This window comes from Onthophagus taurus, unplaced genomic scaffold (genome assembly GCF_036711975.1).
Source record: "Onthophagus taurus isolate NC unplaced genomic scaffold, IU_Otau_3.0 ScKx7SY_16, whole genome shotgun sequence".
Taxonomy (NCBI): domain Eukaryota; kingdom Metazoa; phylum Arthropoda; class Insecta; order Coleoptera; family Scarabaeidae; genus Onthophagus; species Onthophagus taurus.
The window spans coordinates 2,887,994-2,909,287 of NW_027248941.1; the positions used below are offsets into that span (position 1 = coordinate 2,887,994).

A 21,294-nucleotide genomic window follows, 5' to 3' on the forward strand; every position below is an offset into this window, starting at 1 on the left:
TTAAGAAACCATAACCTCAAAAATTAAAAAAAAGATGTTGAATTGGTTGCATACAAACAAACGTCAAATTATTTATGTAGGTTATGTGGTGTTGCTTAATTTCGTTTAGATTTGTGCCGAAATTGCTGGATTATTATGGGATTTGCAATGAAAGGTAAGAATTAAACGATAATAAGATTAAATTAGTAATAATTTGTTTAAATCAACTTAAAACACAAAAAAAAAAATGTGACAACCTCAAAATTAAATTATTTTTATTAATCTTTCAATTTCACCAAATAAATTAAATGACTGTTTTAATTTAATAATTAATTTATTGTTAGATTTAATTTAATATTAATTAATAAATTTTTGATTTGACATTGTAAAATAAGTTGCCTACCCACTTTTTATTTTTTAATCGCTATCCAAAACGCCGTTTTATAAGTATCGTTATCAGCGTGACGTTTACTTTTCTTAGTTCGTGGGGCCGCTTATAACGAGTAAACGTCTCGGTAAAAAAATAACTCTCTTTTAATCAAAATCGCCGATTTTGTGCCTTACATGTAATCGATTAAGTGTCCTCCGCGAACGTTTTCGCTGTGTTGTGTCGAAACGTGTAAACATCATGGAGTTTTAAAATAAAACCCTCCTTTTAAAGTGGTTTAAAAGTGATTTAAAATTGATTTGTGGTTATTTAGTGGTAGTTGAGATAACATAACCTCAACTGCGACGCAACAACAACAAATTGACCAAAAAGGTTGAGTTTTTTAATTTATTTGTCTTTTTATCGGTTTGCTTATCGATTTGTGACGTGTTACGTCATGTTTAAGGTCTTCTTCTTGTCTTATTTATCGTCGTAAATTATATAGAATATTCTGAGATTAAAAAAATATTTATTAACTATTTTTTCCCCTCTAAAGCGGGATTTACCTTGAAAATGTGACAACGTCGCCAGGTAATGTTTAAAAATCGGTTTTGCTTCGATTCTAGACACGCAACAGGTTGTTTTTGTTAAATTCGTTTCGAAATCATTTTTATGGGGAAATAATTTTGTAAAAGTGAGGTTAGATATATCTGTCAAAATTTGATTAACTTTTTATGTATATTTAGCGGTTTCTTTGTGAAAACACAAAGTTTTGTGACATAGATGAGCACAGGAAACGGTGCTAAGTCAACAATTTTTTATTTTTGGTGCACAATCATGATTTCCGGTCGGTGTTAAACATACCGTAAAAAAAGCAAGTTATATAAAAAAATCCACATTCTACTTTTTAACTTATAAAAAACTCCAATATTGTTTAATATTAATTAACAAATAAAAATTAGATTTACTTATAATATTAATTTATTTTATTTTCACCCCATCTAGCGGTGGTCACCCTTATTACGTTTTTGACACTTAAACGTCAACCTTTCATTTCAAATTTTTTGAAATATTAAAAAAAAAAGTGTTATTGAACCTAAAAATCCATCAAAATACGTTTATAAACGTATTCTCGTTTATCTTTTTATTTAAAATGATTCATACCCCACGAAAAGATTTTTCTTCAAATGATTTAGTGAAGTTTTCATCAACATAACCTCACTTTTTATCGCGTCGATTTAAAAGGTTTGGTTAAATATTGAAAAATCGGAGGATTTATTAAAACAAGGACGCAGTAAGTTTGATTTTTATTCATAAATTTAAATAAAAATACTCGATTTATTCGGAAATACTTTAAAATCAAGCTTGTGGTATCATTAGATTCCGATTTTTTTTCTCGATTAATTTTTAATTTATTTTATTAAACTAATTTATTTAGTTTAAATAATTATATATTTTTTTATAATTTAAATAGACAGTTCTTCGCCCCATCTAGCGGCAACCACCTAAATTAAATTATATTTTTGACGTTTCAAAAACGTCACTTGATTGTCCTTAAATTTGTGAAATTTAACAAAAAAGAGAATGTAATTGAACCAAAAAATCTTCAAAATACGTTTATAAACGCCCAATCTTTTTATTTTGATTTTGGATTCTACAAAAACATTTTTCTTCAAATTAATCAGAGAAGTTTTGATCAACATAACCTCACCTTTTAAATGTAATTGGTTTTAATTTTATTATTTATCGTTTTGGTTGAAAATAAAATTATTTTACAGTTACACAAAGCGAGTGTGATGTTTGATGAACAATTTCGTTGCAGGTACGGCTAAAAATTAGCGTCTCGTTAAGGTAAAGCCGTGTTTACATAGTGGGACTTAAGACGGTTTATTGCGGGTGCTTTGAACTTTTAAACTTATTTTGTACAAGATCCGTTTAAATTTTACCTTCGTTAAAAGTCGTTAGTGAATATTTTCGTTATAATTACTCGTAGTTATAGTAATTATTGTGTTTTTTGTATTTTTCTTTTTTTGTATTGATAAAGTAACATTTTTATTTTAAATTGATGGTCCTTTCTTATGATCTAATTCGAAAACTCACCATTAATTAATTAAAAAAATGTTTTTAATTAATTTGTAATTAAAAAAAGAGTTGGTATCACCTAAAAGTTCAAATCACGATTTTTATACCGCTTAAATAAAATGAAGTTAGTTACCGAATTTAAATTTTAAAATTAATTTAATAAAAATTAAAATCTTAATTAATTTGTTGATTAAAATCGAATTCTTTATTAATTTATTAAGTTAATTTAAAATAAAAGGTTCGTTCCAACCGCACTTTTGACTGCCAATTGACAGTCACCAGCCTGCGCAGTTGAAAAGTGCTGTTCCATCCGACCCGTGGACGTGCCGCGGACTGGTCGGCGACAAGTTGTCATGAGTTCCAACGACCGTCGGACGCGTTCATGTACGCGTCCGCGACAAGTCAAATGCGTACCTGGTTTCGACGATGTACGGTTTGTCACGTTCTTTAGCGCTTGCGCATAACAGCACATAACTCATTTCCGATTGTGCAGCCGGTCTGTTTGTATCTCTTACGGGTATCTTTACGATCAAGCGGGTCTGTCACGACGAGCTGAGTCTATATCTATGTGGCAAACTACTGGCACTATTTCTCTGAAAATTTGCATATAGCGTTTATCCGAGGTGCTCGTTTCAGATAAAATATTTTCAGTGTTCTCCAACTTCCGGTTATACCGGAAATGGACCCCAACTTCGTTATTTTAAATGGAATGTACCAATTTTTATTGAATTTTCGAGATCCCCACTAAATTTTAATATAATTCGATATAAGTCATCATATGTCTAGAGTGCACCATTTATGGATTATTTCAGTTTTTTCGAAGATTATGGCAGATGCAACCCTTCACAATAAAAGTAATTTTTCGAAATTACACTCGAGTCCGGCCAAATATTCTCAGGGTTTGCACAGAGAAGACCTATAGTTTACATAACCCTTGAAAAGTTTTTTAAAAAATTATACAGATTGGTCAGAAATTTTCCCCGAATTTCCCTATCTCGAAAAGTCGAAAACTTCATTTTTTTAAATGGCAACCCTAATTTGGGGGTTGCTTTTCAAGTATTATGTAAGCTATGGGTCGTCTCTGTGCAAACTTTGGGAATATTTGGCCGGACTCAAGTGTAATTTCGAAAAATTATTTTTATTGTGAAGGGTAGTATCTGCCCAAATTTTCGAAATGACTGAAATAATTGAAAAATGGTGCACTCTAGACGTATGATGACTTTATCAAATTGTATTAAAATTCAATAAAAATTGTTAAAATAACGAAGTTGGGGTCCATTTCCGGTATAACCGCAAGTTGGAGAAATCTCAAAATATTTTAGCTGAAACGACCACTTCGGGTAAACCCGTATGCAAATTTTCACAAAAATTGTGCCAGTAGTTTGCCATATACATATAAAGACTCAGGTCGTCGTGACAGACCCTGTACATCTGGATTTGGATTATTCTCTACTCTTTTACATGTTTCTGCTGTTTTGTTTAACAAATTTTTAAGAACTTTTATTTTATATGTATGTTTTATGATAAGTTTCATAGACAAATTAATCAAAAAAGTGTAAAAACATGCATATTTTTATTTCATTTTGCTAGTAAGTGTTATTACGTTCTTTTACATTTCTAATTAATGCTACTTTAGTTCATTATTGTTAAAAAAATGAGTAAATGAATTTCGTTTGAAATGGTAAATTGTGGTTGCAGCGCTAACTATCGGCAGGGTTGGATATAAAACGTACATAGACATTTTAAACCGTTCCAACAGCGTTGACGAAATGTAACGCGTACACGAACGTGTCCACGGACGAACATGCGCAGAAAAAAGTCCTGTACTAGTCGTGTACGCGTACACGACGAGTCAAATTTGTGCGGTTGGAACGAACCTATTATGTTGAAAGAAAACTTTTTGGTGGCGCCACCAAACGTTAAAATCATCGCGTTTTATGTCATTCGAAAATTAGTTGTCAGTGCGTCTCGAACCGTCCTTCCGCGATAACGTAACTGCGATAACGTGTACAACAACAATAACAACAAAAATACCAAGCGTTAACCTTAATCTGTTTTAACCGCGTCGGTCGCGCGTTTCATTTATCGATACGTCTCGAAATATCATTGAAAACGAATGTTTTTACGAAACACTTTTTATTTTGTGTACCAATTTATTTCGCTGAATGGGCCAATTTTAAATGACTTAAAAACCGTGTAGAGGGAGTTAAAGTCGCACGTAAGAAATTTTTTTTGACAGTTTGTATTTCTTTTTAGGTTAGGTGTTGTTAAATCGGTTTTTCGTTATCTTAACATGTTTTTTTCTTTGAATTATATATTGTTGCAAATTTCTTATCTATTTTATGTTCGGTACGTTGCACGCCGTTTTTATAAATAAAGAAAACTGGTTCGAATTCGTAACCTTGCGTTGTTACTTCATTATCATTAAAAAAAAGCTTTTTTGTACTTAATTAAATCTTTTCGAGTTGAACGTATCCGAATTTATGTGAATACTCGAACGCAAACCGGTAAAACGCATTTTATTTTAATGTATTCGCGGCAAGGAAAACACCGAAAAAGGTAGTTTTGAAAATAAAACGAATGAAAACGTACTTTTTTTCTCTTAATTTATTTATAATGATGTTTTGACCTCGTTTTGTTGGATTTTTTTGGTTCAAAATTCAAGGTCAATGATTTTTAAACGAGATAAATACTTTTTTTTAAATATTTAAATACGTTCATTATGAACTGTCAAATTTGACATTTAAGTGTCAAAATTTGAAATAACCTCTAATTTATTTTTTTAGTGCCTAATGCAGTATGCCGGGTTGCAAAATGTACAAGGAACTTCCGGAACGACTCATTCCAATACTTTACAATACGGACAACAACAGCACAGTGGCGGAGATGGGGTTATTTCAACTAATCAACAACAACAGGTATATTTTTAATTAATTTAATTTTACATGATCGTTGTTAAATGTTGATGCATTAATTATCTAATACTGTTTTAGTTGAGTGTGTGTGTGTGCTAAGTGAGTGTCTATGTGTACGTGTGTTATCGACAAAACTGTCGTCGTCGTTGGAAGTTCACCGAGGAAACCGTAGAAAGTAAAATCGATCCTGGACGTTCCACATTCTAACTGACAAAATGCGCGATCGATTCTTATTTATAATTCATAATACGGTTTTGAAGACTAAAAAAGGTTTATTGAGAGTGCGCAAACCGCATGTTTGTTGTCATACTCAGAAATAACTGGAAAATAATAATTAACGAACCAATTTTTGAATTTTGATCTAAATCGTGACGTTGTTGTCATGGTTACAGCTGTTTTTGGTAGCCATTTTTTATACTTAATATAACCTAACCTCAAAATGTCAAATGAAAAAAATTAAACATAAATCAATGGAAAAAATTAATTTATGGACGATAATTATTAAGAGAAGAATGGTTATGGAAAGCGATGAAAGTACAAGAAAGAAGTGAATGATTTTAATATAGCTTAGGAACTTTTTTGACGTGAACGTGTTATTTAAGCCGCGGCAGTGCCTCTACTAAATCAAGCATCATTAAATGTTTCTTTTCATTATTTCATACTACTTCATGTAAATAGCAATACGCAAAAGTTTTTCTCCAATATTAATATGTCATTACAAACTGAGGCAGTAGCTTTAGAACTAATACTAAAAAAGAACCTTCTCTTATTGTTTTGCAATAAAAAAGCCACTGCCTCGGTTTGTAATGACATATTAATACTGAATAAAAACTGCTATTTTACTTACTCTACTTTTACTTTATTACTATTTATTCTTTTGTTTTATAATAAAAAAAAATACTGCCGCGACAGCATAGCTGCCTCGGTCTGTAATGATAAATTTATGCTCAAGAGAAGTCTATTCTTTGGTTTGATAATAAAAAAAAACAGTGCATCGGCTTGTAACAATATATAAAGACGGATAAGAAACATCTAGATATTATTTTATTTATTAGAGTCACTGCCTCGGCAGCACAGATGCCTCGGATTCTAATAATGTTAATACTAAAGAGAAATGTTTTTTTGTAGCTTTGTAATACTTGAGCTACTGCCACAGCTCTTTATACTACCGTTAATAATACGCTAAATTAATAAGAAGACAGCAATGATTGATTAATGTGAGTTTGAGTAATGAGTGTGACATTGTGTCAAATAGTAACTGTCAATGTCAAAATTTTAAGAAGCTGTCAAAAATTGCCTAAATAATGATTTAGATGAATTTGAGAAAGTCGATTCGAGTGAATATAATTTTTAAAATAAAGAAAAATCAAGTAGGTGGATTTTAATAATAAAAAAATGAATTAAAAGATTATTACTTTACCTTAAACCTCGCCTACAATCAATCTCTTTCGCTTTATACAAACTTTGTAATCCTCGAAAACAAAGCTAACGTAACAAAAAGATCGTTAAAAAGTTATTTTTTTGTTACGATTTTTTTAAAATTTTATTGACTCTTTACAATGGGGCCGTTTCGATTGTGTTCAATGGCTTATTTTTTTTTTAATAGCCTCTTTTCATCCGAACGACAACGAAAACACCAATTTTAAACTCTTTTTATTATTAAATAAGAGAAAGTTTTCTCATTGACCGATAAAAATGGACGCTGAAAGAAATTGGATTAAAATCTTTTTTGCATTAAAACCGATTTTGTTTATAAATAAAAAAATAAAGATTTATAATAAAGAAAAAATCTTTTATTGTTTGTTTACCTTTTATTTTAGACAGCGCAATCACCACCGAATAATAACACGTCAACGACGAGTATCCTCAGGAATTACAGGAAGGAATCCAACGGGTTGGAAAATAAATTGCAGGGAAATGAACCGGGATCAACTTCTTCTGGTGGAGAGATTCAAGGACCAGTAGCTCGCGTCGCTCCGCATACTTATTATCCAAAACAGAATGGGGATGGGTTTAGGTATCAACATTTTCCAGATTTTGGGTAAATAACACTTAAAAATTGAGTTAATCTAAAAATTATGAAATTATGACAGATTAAATTTGGAGCCAACCTAAATTTTATCAAATTTTTTTTGTCACCAACTTAAGAAAAAATAATTTGAAAAATATCGTAAAAATGAGTTAAAAAAGGTGTAAATGTTAAATAATTAGCTATTTATTTATTAAAAGACCGTAAACAAAATCATAACCTCAAAAAAATTTTTTAGGATGCAACCTCAACAAATCGCCCCACCTCCCGTTAAATATTCCGAAATAATTGAGCCCCCAATGGTTCAAGGATTAGATTTAAACCACCACCATCTCTCCTCGCATATGATGTCAGCGAAATCGTCGAAAGAAAAAGCAGCTCCGGGAGTAATAGGAAACGTTCCGGGGAATCTCGCAACAAATGGAAGCGCCGCGGGCAGCGGCGCATCTTACTTAGATATGTCGTGTGCAAAATCAAGTTACGATTATAATTTCGGAATGCGCCCGATGAATAATGGTGGTGTTTATAAGCAGCAGTTTCCATTGAACGCTCCTCCGTATCATCATCCGCATCATCATCCCGCTTCGAACCATCATACTTTGCAAATGCCGCCTCAAGTAGGTTAAAAATTAAATGTTTAAAGATATTATTGATTTATTTAAATACTTTTAGGTGCAACATCATCAACAATATCAGAATTACACAAATAAAATGGCTCAATATCCACGTGGAAGTTATCAAGGTAACGATTTCCTCTCGAATTTAAACAAGATCGCTCCGGATATCGCTCAAGATATTATAAACGACCAACATTTAAGGGAACAATTTCCGGTTTATTTATCCGGCGAGAATCATTACCACCATCACCGATTGTACCCGAATCACCAAGCAGGGCAATCGAACAGGATTTACCAAAGGAACCATCATCACCAACAAAGGAATTTAAATTATAATTTGAACAATTTAAGTTCCGTGCAGTATCAAAGAAACTTCCAAGAAAATTATCGATTATACCAAAACCATCACGTTCCAAATTTACGATTCCCGGCGGCATTCGAGCAAATCCCGCAACGAGGCAATTACGAGAGACCCCCATTCCCCCCCGGATTCCCAAACTGCTCCCAAATTGATTACCAAAACTTCCATCAATCAAAAATCCATTTTCCGCCGAAAAATTACCTAGAAAGCAACCCAGAAATCCCCGAAATAATTCCTGAAGTCGACGACGACGACGAAGAGAACTCCCAAAAAGATTCCAACTCCGGAAAAAGTTTAAAAGCATACTTAGAAAATTGGAACGAAGAGAGCTTCTTGGACGATCAAGAAAATAACGCGGGAGATAAAGAAAATAACACACTTTATGTTTTAGAAACGATGGAGATCCCATCGGAAAGCGTCAATCAATATATTCATTTACAACCCATCGAGAAGTTACCCCCGAACGTTGTTATTTCCGATGCGAAACAAACCGGGAATGCCCCCGCTTGCAAATTACTTCAAGATATCGCGATTAATTCGAGACTAAAACAACGCAATTTCGATCAACATCCAGTTTTACATATTCCGGAAGAGGTGAAAACATCTAAATCGTTACCGATATTAATTCAAGATGATGAGGGGGATCTTGAAACTAATAATACTGAAATTGGAGATGAAAAGGCTAAAATTAATGAATTGGAAGATGATAGAAATGAAGACAATGATAAAAATGAAGTTGAAAATAAGTTTTCTGTAATAAAGAAGAATGAAGCATTTGTGCAAAACTTAAAAAATGTTGAAATGGATCAAGAGATGTTGAGTTCAAAGGAAATCGGAGAAAATAAAGTTGATTACGATAAAAGTAAAGGTAAGTGATGTAATAAAGTTTCCAAGACAAGTTTTACCTGAGAGAACCATAACCTCAATTCAATTGACAGTTAATTTTTCGTTGCTCATAATTTTCTTAAAACTATTAATTTCCTTTCTAAACCATCCAAAACGGGAAAATCAGTGTTGGCTACATCTAATTTATTTGATTCTGGATGATTTTGAACGATTTTGACCTTGAAAATTAGATTTAAATTTGTAAAATTCAAACTTCATTCGTGGTTGGAGAATCTTGAAACCTCCAATGGACAATTGAAACAGAAAGGTGTATGCATCAAATACATAGTTTCATCCAGATTTGTGAAGAATTAAATAAGATTTTAAATGGTTTTGGAATTTTGAGTAGTTCGAAAGGCATCCGCTAGATGGTGCTATGCTCTCTCTCAGTTTAAAGTCCCTAGATTATCAAAGCAAGGTCCGTTGAGTATTGGTTATACTGGTGACAGTATGTTCACTTAATGGACCTTGTATCAAAGCAAGGTTTATATATTAATATTATTATATATAAACCTTGGTATCAAAGTACCGCGGTTTGCCTCCATTTTGGCTCGAAAGTGAAGCGGGAAATTTAAAACTATGTTGTTCTGTTGATAAAATTACGCCAAATATCCTTTCCTTTTTTTTGTCGTGGTACTCTGAAGAGTCGAAAGCCCTTCTTACTGCTATTTTTGCAACTCCAAAGGCAACAAGACGGCATTATTTTTGTAAATAAGTGGTAACATGCACTGACAAGCTGTTAAACCGCCATTTTTTCTCGAATATTTCCAATCTTGGGACTTTAGCTCAGTTAATGAATTTAAAGTAGAAATCTGTAATATTAACTTTCCTTTTGAGCCTGAACTCGCTAAATTATTGTTTTGTATAAAGACTTTAACAAATTTAAACAGTTTTAAACAAACAAAATTAAAAATAATATATTTAAACGAATAACTTTTTCAATACGGTAATAAAACTTAAATTAACCTAAAAATTATTAAATTATGACATTAAATTTAATACATAAATGTTTTTAGATGATAAATTGGAACAAAATGATGATGGGAAAAACGATAATGATCAGGATTTCGATGAACCCAACGAGGACTGTCTCGAAAATAAAGATTTTGAATCGGAAATAGAAACAAATTTAATTGAAAAAACTAATTTTGAGGTTGTGGAAGAGAAAATTGTTGATGAGGATGAACAGAAAACTCCAAAAAATGATTTAGAGTTAATTGATAACGTTGAAACAGAAAATAATATTACGGAAATTAATGAGATTGTAGAGGAACAAAAAGTTCTTGAAGTGGACAGTACAGAAAAAGTGGTGGAATTAATTAAAGATGTTGAAATTAATCAAAAAGAGGAAGAAAAAAGTGATAAAGAAGATTTACTAAAAAATGGGGAAGAAAATGATCAAATCGGAGAGAAATTGTGTATTCAACGGAGACACATTCGAATAACCGATCCAATTAGGAAACATAACCTCCAAAATAATCAAAACTCAACGTTAAGCAACGATAACCACCAACATTCTTTATTAAAATTAAACGATGTGGATTCGGATTCATTAAAACTGGAGGATCATAAAGAAATCGAGAAACACGTTCGCTTTAACCTAAACGATAAAGAAATTATTGAAAAAGGCGAAGAAAAAAAATCATTTTCTTCATCGAATGAGTCAAGTGATGACTCGAGCGATGATGAAAGCTCTTCGAGTGATGAAGAGAACAAAAATATTGAAGAAATTAAAATAAATGTTAACGAGGATGTTAAAAATGATAATGTGGATGAGGAAAGTTTATTATCGAGTGAAAATGAAGATGAAATTGATGATAAATTGATCGAGAAACGTAAATTAAAGGAGAATAATAAAAAGAATAACAAGAAAAGGAAGAATTTTTGTGTCAAGTACCCTCAAAACGATGATTTATACGAATCGAGATTACACTCGACGGAAAATAAAATTGTAATAAGGAAAATGATGACGTTGAAGAGGGAAAATGAGGATTTTAAATGTTACCAAACGAATAATGTTCCGAAGATTATAATTAAGAACGTTGAGGAGAAGTTCGACGGTGAAATAGATGAATCGCAAGATTTCGATTTAAATTCTCGAAATATTCTCGAAATTAATAACAATAATCAAAATAATTATTCTGTTTCAGTAGGAGAAACCGAATTAATCAACGATTTTGACAAAAATAAAACCGAAAATGAAGGAATTAATGAAGATAATGATAAAAGTGATGATAATAATGTTGAGGAGAATGTGTCAGAAACAATTAATGAGAAAATCGATGATTTACAATCTCAATTCAATGACGATGTTGATGAAAATGAAGAATTTAAAGAGAAAACTAAAGGAATTGAGGAGAATAATGAAGAAAACTTGTTTAAAAATAATGATATTGATGAGAAGCCATCGGAAAATGATCAAATTGATAAAGAATTAACTAAAAATGATGACGAATATAAAGAAATCCAAGGTAATCCCATTGAAAATGAGGATATCCAAAGTAATCCAATTGAAAATGAGAAAATCCAAAGTAATCCAATTGAATATGAGGAAATCCAAAGTAATCCAATTGAAAATGAGGAAATCCAAAGTAATCCAATTGAAAATGAGGAAATCCAAAGTAATCCAATTGAAAATGAGGAAATCCAAAGTAATCCAATTCAAAATGAGGAAATCGAAAGTAATCCAATTGAATATGAGGAAATCCAAAGCAGTCCAATTGAAAATAAAGAAATCCAAAGTAATCCAATTGAAAATGAGGAAAACTTGCTTAAAAATGATCATTTAAACGAAGAATTACCTAAAAGTGATGAATTAGAAGAAAACCTTAATGAAATTGAGTCTAAATCTCTTCCGATTAATGAATTGGAAGAAAAATTTTGCGAAAATGTGGAAGAGGAAAGTGTAATTTTAGAAATATTTAAAGAATTAATCGAAATTAACGTCACAAAAAATGGATTTGGTGAAAAAATCATTTTTGTTAAACCTTTAAGTGATGTTCGAGTGATCACAAATAATCATGATGACTTAAAGGAGCCTCTTAGTCATGATGAAACATTAATCGACCGGGATAACCAAGAAAATAATGAAATTGAAGAAGAAATTTTAAATATTGGAGATGAAAATCAAGAAATTGAAGATGAATATCAAGAAATTAAAGACAAAGAAGAAGAAATTGAAGAAAAACAAGATGAAGGGGGAATACAACAAGATATCAAAGTGAAATATCAAGAAATTGGGGAGGAATTAAGTATGATTGAAGGAAATTGTGATGAAATTATAGAAAATGTTGATTTTATTGATTATAATAACGAAGTTTTGATTGAAAATAACCAAGAAATTGATGAAGAAAGTGTTGATGAAAATTCTAGGTTAGTTTCTGATGAAGTTATTGTTGAATCATTTGAAATTGGAAACCAATTAATTGAAAGTGTCGAAGAAACGATTGAAAATGAAATTGAAGGTAATAAATTAATTGATACTGAGGTTATTGATAATAATTTAATTATAATTGATCAAAACGTAAATAAAAATTATGTTAATGATGAAAATATTCCTCCACCGGAACTGTTACCTGAAAATGAGAAAGGTGAAGGAAATGTGATTGTGGAGGAAAGCTTTATTAATAAAAATAAAGAGAATTTAGTGGCGGAGAGTGTTGAAGATGATGAAGAGAAAATGCCGATTTTGGAGCCAATGGTGGTGAATGTGAATCGAGAAATAGATAAAAATGTACAAGATTCAATAAAAGATGTTGTTGATACTAAAATGTTGGGAAAGAAGCGCAAATTTAAAGTAAAATTAATGTTGGATGGTAAAAATAATAATAAGAGGAAGGAAAATGTCAAACGAAAACTTTCCGAGTGTAAAATTAAAAAGAAAAACTTCATCAAAGCGAAACGAAAAAGGAATAATTTACGAAATGAACGGTAATAGTTATTTATTTATTAATTTGTTTATTGTAATTTGACAGTTTGTAACTAACTTCATGCGTAAACAAAAAAAATTTGTTTAGGTTAAGTTTTATTTTAATTCTTTTTCTATTTTATAGTGAATTTATATCAAATTCGACGCAAAAATTCGCAAAAAAAGAAGATTTAAAACAAAAAATGCATAAATACAAAATCCCAAAAAAACCGGTAAATATTGAACATGAAAAATTTGTGGAGGAAGGAAAACAGAAAAAATTTAAGCGAATAAAACAATTAGAAGAAATTAATGAAACTAAGAATGAAAATGAGGAAGAAAAATCGGTAATAAAACTAAATTCGGCTATAAATGTGTTAAAAAAGAAAGTTCAATTTGATTTATCAGTAGAAAAAATAAATCCTAACTTAAAAAATGATTTAATCGAACCTAACCTCAAAAATAATTTTACCCCAAATATAAAAACAAAATCGATTAAATCGTGTTTAAAAGGATCGGAAGAGATGAAAAAGCGATTTTTGGACCCGTTAAAACGTTCTTATTCGCTTAATATGAGCTCGAATTGCGAGAAAAAGCGTCGATTAAGTCTTGAGGAGTACAACAAGATACGGAAGAAAAACATTATTAACGAAAATTTCGATACATACACAAACGATTTTTATAGAACGAAAACGATCGATTTAGACTTTGAAAGTGCTAAGATGCAAGAGGAGATTGAAAAGGCGGTTTTAAAGAATTTGTCTTCTCCGAATTTGCATCGGAAAAACGATGACTTTTTTAATGATGTTGTTAATGATGATGTTATTAATTGTGGGGATGATAAAGAAGATAAAAATGATCAAACTTATCAAAATGATTCAAGTTTAAATCAATCAATTATAATAAACGGGAATAATTTTGATTCCGATGATGATGAAATTAAAAGTGAAGTTAAAACGTGTTCGACTAAAATTAATTTCGTTGATAAATCTATTGTGGAGGAAAAAATTAATTCTTTGGAAGAGTTTTTGCCGAAAATTTCGCGCAGTTCGAATCGTTCAACGACGAGCGAGGAGATTTCACAAAAAATCGACGATTTATTTTCAAATCGCCCGATTTACGAGCAAAGGAATTACAGAATTAACCGATTTTTGCAACCGAAATTGACTCATAACCTCACAAAACGTTATGAGGCGATTACAGTTAACATAGATTTCGACGATTTTAATTATAACCTTAACAATCAAGTTAATATAGTTAATAATTTGATAGAAAGCGACGAGGAAAAAATGTTTAATGAAGAAAGTTTGTTTAGGAACCCTGAAAGACCTACTTTATATGATGAGGATGATGAGAAAGTGATTAAAATGAGTCCGAAAGTTGATAAAAACGAACCTTTTTTTAATGAGAGGATGAAAATACACCAGATTATTGATATTTCTGGGTTGGGGGTGAGAAATGAAACAAGTTATGATTTAAACGATCAGAAAAGTATAATGGAAAATGTTTCTGATTTCGAAAATACGATTGAAATAAGTAACGGGGAGGTTGATTCAATTAAAGTTGATGAAAATGATGAAGATGGTGAAGAGCATTCGCCTAAAATTATAGAAATCAAAGAAAATTGTGACGATCATCATCGGTTTAATGAAGAAATTGCAACAGAGGGAGATTTGATTACAGAAAAGGATAAAAATCATGATTTTCAAGATAGTTTTGATGAAATTAAGCCGAAAATTAATGAAGAAGATGAATCAAAGAAAAAAAATGTGATAAATTTATCAAAATTAAACGCTTTGATGCAAATTTATAAAAAAATTTTGATAAATAATGAAAATTCGGCAACTCCAGATTCTTATAAGAACCAAAATAGCTTAGAAAAAATCAAATTATTAATTAATCGAATAACCAGAGGTAATTTTGATCAAATTTTAAAAGCTTTCGATAAGAATATCAATAATAATATCAATGAAAGTCAAATTGAACAAAAATCTTGTTATGACATCGATAACAACCTAGAAAAATTAAACATCAACACAAAAAAGGTTATAAAATCGCGTAAACGTAAACGATTTCGAAATTTAAACGATCCGGAAGAAGAAATTAATACGAATTTTTTATCCGATTCATCTCATCTGACGTTACTTGAGAAACGTTGTAAGTACGATGATTACTCGATCGTAAATGGTGCCGGAAGTGACGGTGACGTTTCGAAATTGGTGATAAAACTAAAGAAAAACGGTGTGGAAAATGGTGATTTCGGAAAGGTGAAAAATCGCGGCCCATTTGTTCGATTGACGCGAATGGACGTTTTAGAACGGATGGTTAAACGGAATCAAAGGACAATTATATTGAAAGTAAGGTAAAAATTAAAAACAAACTAAATTTATTTAATAATTCAAAGAAATTAATTTGAAACAGTAGGCTACCCAAATTACAGCCGTGCTAATTTGGTTGCATAACCTAATTTTTTTTTAAATTTATCCATAGATCTCTTATTTGATTTTTTGTATATAAAGCAAGTATGGTAGAATCTAACAGAATTATATTCCTCCCTTAAACGAAATTTATTTTATTCTATTCAATTAATATTAAAATAATTTTATTTTTAGTTAAATTTTGGAAACGTCAATTTTGTTTCAATAATGTCAACTTTGACATTGGTGAATACGATTTTGGTGATTTTGTAAATTAGATGATTTGACATAAAAAAGAATAGGCTGTCCTATCAGGTAAAGTTAAAACGTTCTTAAAACGTAAATGTTTCTGGTTCTAGTGTAAGTTTTAGAATAATTAAAATGTACAAGAATTTAGCGTGGAAATAGCAATTAATACTAGAACTAACACTAGACCTAGAACTAGAAAGTTTTAGGTCTAGTGGTAGTTCTAGTATTATTTTAATTAACTAGAACTAAAAGTTGTACTAAAACCAACACTAAACGTAGAACGTAGAATTGTCTCGTAAAAGGGCTAAACTTGAATGATTCTAGGTCTAAGTTTAGTTTAGTTCTACGTTTTACATTTACTTCAATTAAAATATACAACAATCCTGTGTTAAATAACAATTAAATCTAGTAGGACTAGAATCATTAATAATCTTTTGTAATACTTATTAAAATTTTATTATCTAATAGTACACAAAAATCACACTGACAGCTGACTGAATATGACACATGGGTTGACGTTTAATTTTTTTAGATTCTACCTTTCTTGATACTGAACTATTTTTTTTATTGTGTGATATAGATGATATATTTTTTGTTATTATTATTATTAAGTTTATTGCTATATAATTTTATGAATAAGATTTAAATTTTCACGAATTAATTTTTTTGGGACCACTTATTCAAGTAAAAACGTTCCTGAAGAAAGAAAAAGTTTAATTAAGAATAATTAGGTTAAAAAATTACGAATCTTTATTCATTCCTTGTATAGAAGAAGAATTATTAATTTGTAGGTTTGTTGACTTATTTAAATTTTTTGAGGTTATCTTCCTTCATTTTTTAAGATTTTAATTATTTTTTTTAAATTTTAATTAGTATTTAAGTGAACAGGCAGCTTGTTAATGTTTTTTAAAATGTTTTATTTACTAAGAAAGCGGTGTGTCGATGTAGTTTTTTCCAGTGTGTTAAAAAATTAATCAATCATCGTAATGAAATAGGCATTCAAATCCATTCCATAAATCTCTTTCCATTAAAACAAGGTACAAAAATATACAACAAAATTATATTAAATGTTATTGAAAGAATTTTTAAAGATTGTTGACACATTTTCCAGTATTAAAATAATATCAAACAAAATAGTGCCATGCAACGTTTCGAAGTTGGCAGTATTGAAATTTTAAATGTCATTCAACAAATTTTGCGCTTTTAGGTTATGTCTCAAATGGTATTTTAGAGAAACTAAAAATATATATTTACACAATTTATACACAAAGGTAGGATTTTTTTCTTGATTATTATTATTTTTTAACAAACACGTTTGCGAGTACTGTGAGAGTGCCTTCTTTTTCTAATAAAAGAAAAATATAAATCGTTACAAGTGTGATGACACGCGTTTTTATTTTATTTTTTTTCAATGTTGTGATGACGTTTTTTATAAATAGCTAGAAGAAAAACCAAAATTGCGAAAACCGTTATTATATTTTTAATTTTTTAAATATTTTAATTAGATTTTAACGAAAAAAAAATAGGAATTAAGAAAAACCGATAAAATGTTACAAAAAAAATAGGATTTAAATTGAGAATGGAGGTTGTATTATTTTATTTTTCGGCACGAGTTTTAATAAATAAAAATTGTATTTTAAAATCATTTCATAATTATTTAATTTTATAAAACTAAAGCTCCATCTAGTGACGAATAACATAATTAAAAGTAGCGTTTAAAAATAAACAAAGAGAAGGGTCAAGTTTTAATCCATGAATTAAGGTAATAATTATATTTTATTAATTGAGTTTGTTAAATTAATTTATTGTTCAAATTAGGATCAAAACTTCATAATTATATGAATATTGACCAACTTCATGGCGGTTACCATGGTGATTAAGATCCAAATATTGCAGGTGCTTGTCAAAATTAATGTTGAATTTATTTAAGTTTTTTTTAAGGAAAAAGTCTTAATTGGTTTCAAAGGCTATATTTAAGGTATTTAAGGTAAGTGGATTAACAAATTCTTTATGAATGCGATTAATACAAATTTGGTTAGAATTCATAACAAAAATGGATTTAACATTTTATTATTTTTAGGTTATCCAACTTGACTTGGTTACCATGGTGATTAAGATCCAAATATTGCAGGTGCTTGTCAAAATTAACGTTGATTTTAAGTTTTTTTAAGGAAAAAGTCTTATTTAATTGGTTTAAAAGGCTATATTTAACTGAGAATTGGTATATTGAGGAAATTATGAACAAGGTAAGTGGATTAAATCAAAAAAGATATTTTGTTAAAAAAATATTTTTAAATCAAGAATTTAGCGTTAAATAACAATTAAAACTAGAACTAACACTAGACCTAGAAAGTTTTAGGTTGAAAAAAAGTCTTTTAAGAAAGTGCAGTTTAGTTAATAAATGTGATTATGGTAAGTTATCGTAGTAGCTTTAATAGCACTTAGAACCTTTAAACTCTTCGTATTGGTATTTTACTTTAGATTCTTTGATCGTAGTATTCTCAGATTTTATTATGATCTTCCCCTTGTTGACAAAAATAGTAATAAAATCCAATTTGTAATCAATTTTTGGTGAGTGGGTGCATCTCTTGATTCAACTTCATCAATATATATGGAATTAATCGCTTTCGTTGGTTTTAATCGCCCCCAAAACTAAATCCTCTTCCTTTGAGGCTCATTTTTTCAACATATCATTTGATGATGATCATTTTTTCGTTAATATCTAAGTTCTTTATCGAAAAGTAATCGTTTTAAACTAAGTTGTAATCGTAATTCGGGTTATAACGCGTTTATTAAAGCGTAGATAATGAAAAGTATTTTTTAACATTTACACGTTAGATTTTTTCAAACATTCGATTTGATAATAATTCATTAATTTGTTGATTTATACATCAAAAATAAGTCCTTAATAATTAATTTAGCTTAATTTTGATCTAAAAGTGATTAATTATTATTAAAATTGAGTATTTTTTAATTTGATGTATCAACATAAGCTAACTTTTTATTTTCGCAATTATTTATTTCAATTTTATGTAATTAAATAATATTTTTAAGCGAATTAATCCCAATTAAATAATAAATAAACTTAGGCAACACAACTTACACCTAACCAAACTTAATTTTTGACAGCGAACGTTAAAATTAATTTTGAGGTTAAATAAGACTCAAATTATTTTATTATTTCTTATAATTTTAGTGAAAAATATACAAAAACACCCTTAAAAATAGAACAAAACTAAAGAATACAGAGATTATAAAACTTTTAGATTAGATTAAAAATGAAAACGAGGGTAATTTTAATGATTAACTTTTTTTCTTATAAATAATATACAAATACATATTATAATATAAAAAATTGATTAGAAATACAAAGTGCCAAAATAAAATGGAAAAACTAACATCGAAAGTACACCTAGATAATAATTAACTGATAAAAGCTAATTTAAAACCTAAAAAATTAAAACAAATTCATTTTTAAAGAAGTACAACGATTAATTTATAACCCTCATTAAAATAAAAATATTCTTTTATCACAACTTATTATAATTATTTATTATTTATCTTAACAGTTAAATTAAAAAATTATTAAAATTATAAATCACATTTAAAAATTAGTTGTACTCGCACTCCGATTAAATTTTTTCCCAGCTAAACGAGCAGCTTCGGGGGCTAACGATTTAATACATTTAGCGGCTTCAACCAATTTTTTCGATAAAATTTCGTATTTCAATTTTTCAGCGTTTAACTCCTTATACAATTGCAATTTTGATTTGTTCGGCGCCGGCGATAACACTCGGTGTTGCAAAACTTGAACCGCCGATGGCCTTAAATTCGGATCGGGATGGATCATTGATTTTAATAAGCCGGCAAATTCCCTCGATAACGTTTGTTTCATTTCGGGAAGTTCCCCCGAACGGATTTTGTGCCACTCGTGTCCATTTTTCGGTAAGGGCCCACTTCCAGCTGCTTCAATAACCGTTAAACCAAACGAAAAAATATCAGCTTTCGTTAAGTGGTTATAATCTTCTTGAAGTATCTCGTTGGGTAGGTATCTACAGTCGCCTTCTTCGACGTGGGGGCTATCGATGCTTGTAACATGTCCTAAATCACCTATTTTATAAATTAAATCACCTTCGTCTTTATCATCGTCTTCGAAACTATCATCGGGGTTCTCACAGTTCGTACATTGAATTCGAATTTCGCGATTAATAAAAATATTCGCCGGCTTTATATCCATATGAACTAATCCTTGTAGATGAATGTACCTTAATCCTTCTGCTAATTGCATTAAAAGGCGTCGTAATTCTTGCTGTGAAAGCGGTCCTTGTGCGATCATCTCGGCCAGCGATCCCGTGTTACAAAATTCGTTTTGGATGATCATGTGGTTATCCTCAGACCACGCTGAGAAATAACGAACCACATTTTGGTGCTTTCCGAGTACGGCGTGGGCGTAAACTTCGTTTAGGGCCATTTTTTCTAAAAAACTCCCGGCTACAGGTTTCGATGATTTTTTAATGGCATATTCGCATCCGTCCATGCGATTTATACATTTATAAACTGAGCCGAATTCGCCTTCTCCTATTAAATCGACTTCGATGAATTCTAAATGATAACGGGAGATGTTTGTTTCTTGTAGTGCTAATTTTTTTGTTGGTTGTTCGATTTCTTCTTCCGTTGATTCGTCATCCATGGTTATTGATGATGAGTTAGATGAATTTAATGTTGTTGACCAAGGGGTTCGTCTCCGCTTTTTCTTCAATAAAACTGAAAATACAAAAATTAACCTCAAAATTTGAATCAAATGGAGGACGCCATTTTTTTTTTAATTCTAACCTAATTTTTTTTATTCTAACCTAACTGTTTTATTTTTTTATTTATTTATATATAATTAAATTAATAATAACTTACTATTAGGTGTAAACGGATTAACATTAGCACTTGGTTTGTCATCTCGATCGTACGCCGTAGGAATTGGGATCGTTTTGTTTTCGTCGTCACTTTTCGCTTCGCACTCATTTTTGGTCCTCCCAAACAAATTAACTCTCGTAAAGTTCCGAATTATCGTGTTTGGCGATTTCGGGGTACTACTAAACAATCTTAAAGCGGTGATTCGTTTGCACGGCGGGCTAAATCGGCACTTTTTGGTGACGCCGCTGCTGTTATGACTCGAAACGGGGCTCGTAACCATGATTTCTGGCAGATTATCGCCGGATTCGTCGCAACTGTTCGTCGATAATGATGTCTCGTCGAATTCGGAATCCATTTTATTTGATTAACTCGTTCACTTTTTAAATGCGGGGGCACAATTTCCAAGAAAACTTAAAACACGAGACACAACGCTAACGAACAACAGGTTGAGACGGTTATGGCTGACATAAACCAGTTGTCGGATCGAACGGGCCAATCAGATCGCGTCGTTTGAAATTTAACGGCGGAAAATTTGAATACCCCGTTTTGATTGGACGAGATGTCCGTTTGATATAATT

At 30.4% G+C, this 21,294-nt stretch overlaps 2 protein-coding genes across 5 annotated transcripts; one reads left to right on the top strand and one right to left on the bottom strand.

Annotated features, from left to right (window-relative positions):
- The first annotated feature begins 47 nt into the window (after positions 1-47).
- Positions 48-17,453, top strand: LOC111418155 (putative leucine-rich repeat-containing protein DDB_G0290503). Of its 4 annotated transcripts, none has more exons than XM_023050633.2 (7): positions 48-154; positions 5,215-5,346; positions 7,164-7,384; positions 7,611-7,989; positions 8,045-9,218; positions 10,252-13,165; positions 13,288-17,453. In XM_023050633.2, exons 2-7 carry the CDS (start codon positions 5,221-5,223, stop codon positions 15,506-15,508), a joined length of 7,035 nt encoding a protein of 2,344 aa, XP_022906401.2. In that variant the 5' UTR covers positions 48-154; positions 5,215-5,220; the 3' UTR covers positions 15,509-17,453. The 4 variants fall into 4 exon arrangements, with proteins under 4 accessions (XP_022906401.2, XP_022906395.2, XP_022906388.2 ...); XM_023050627.2 differs by lacking the exon at positions 48-154 and adding an exon at positions 427-739; XM_023050620.2 differs by lacking the exon at positions 48-154 and adding an exon at positions 4,381-4,646.
- Positions 17,454-18,977: 1,524 nt separating this feature from the next.
- Positions 18,978-21,181, bottom strand: LOC111418078 (Wee1 kinase). Its single transcript, XM_023050523.2, has 2 exons — positions 20,717-21,181; positions 18,978-20,572 (listed from the first exon to the last, which is right to left on the bottom strand). The coding sequence occupies exons 1-2, from the start codon at positions 21,069-21,071 to the stop codon at positions 19,413-19,415; spliced, it is 1,515 nt and encodes a 504-aa protein (XP_022906291.1). The 5' UTR covers positions 21,072-21,181; the 3' UTR covers positions 18,978-19,412.
- Between the last annotated feature and the right edge of the window lie 113 nt (positions 21,182-21,294).

Bases quoted from the DNA above. Each gene is read 5' to 3' on its own strand.
- LOC111418155 (XM_023050633.2), top strand. From the start codon at position 5,221: ATGCAGTATGCCGGGTTGCAAAATGTACAAGGAACTTCCGGAACGACT. The intron at 7,990-8,044 runs GTAGGTTAAAAA...AAATACTTTTAG, and splicing joins CTTTGCAAATGCCGCCTCAA to GTGCAACATCATCAACAATA. The intron at 9,219-10,251 runs GTAAGTGATGTA...AAATGTTTTTAG, and splicing joins TGATTACGATAAAAGTAAAG to ATGATAAATTGGAACAAAAT.
- LOC111418078 (XM_023050523.2), bottom strand. From the start codon at position 21,071: ATGGATTCCGAATTCGACGAGACATCATTATCGACGAACAGTTGCGAC. The intron at 20,573-20,716 runs GTAAGTTATTAT...TTGTATTTTCAG, and splicing joins TAATCCGTTTACACCTAATA to TTTTATTGAAGAAAAAGCGG.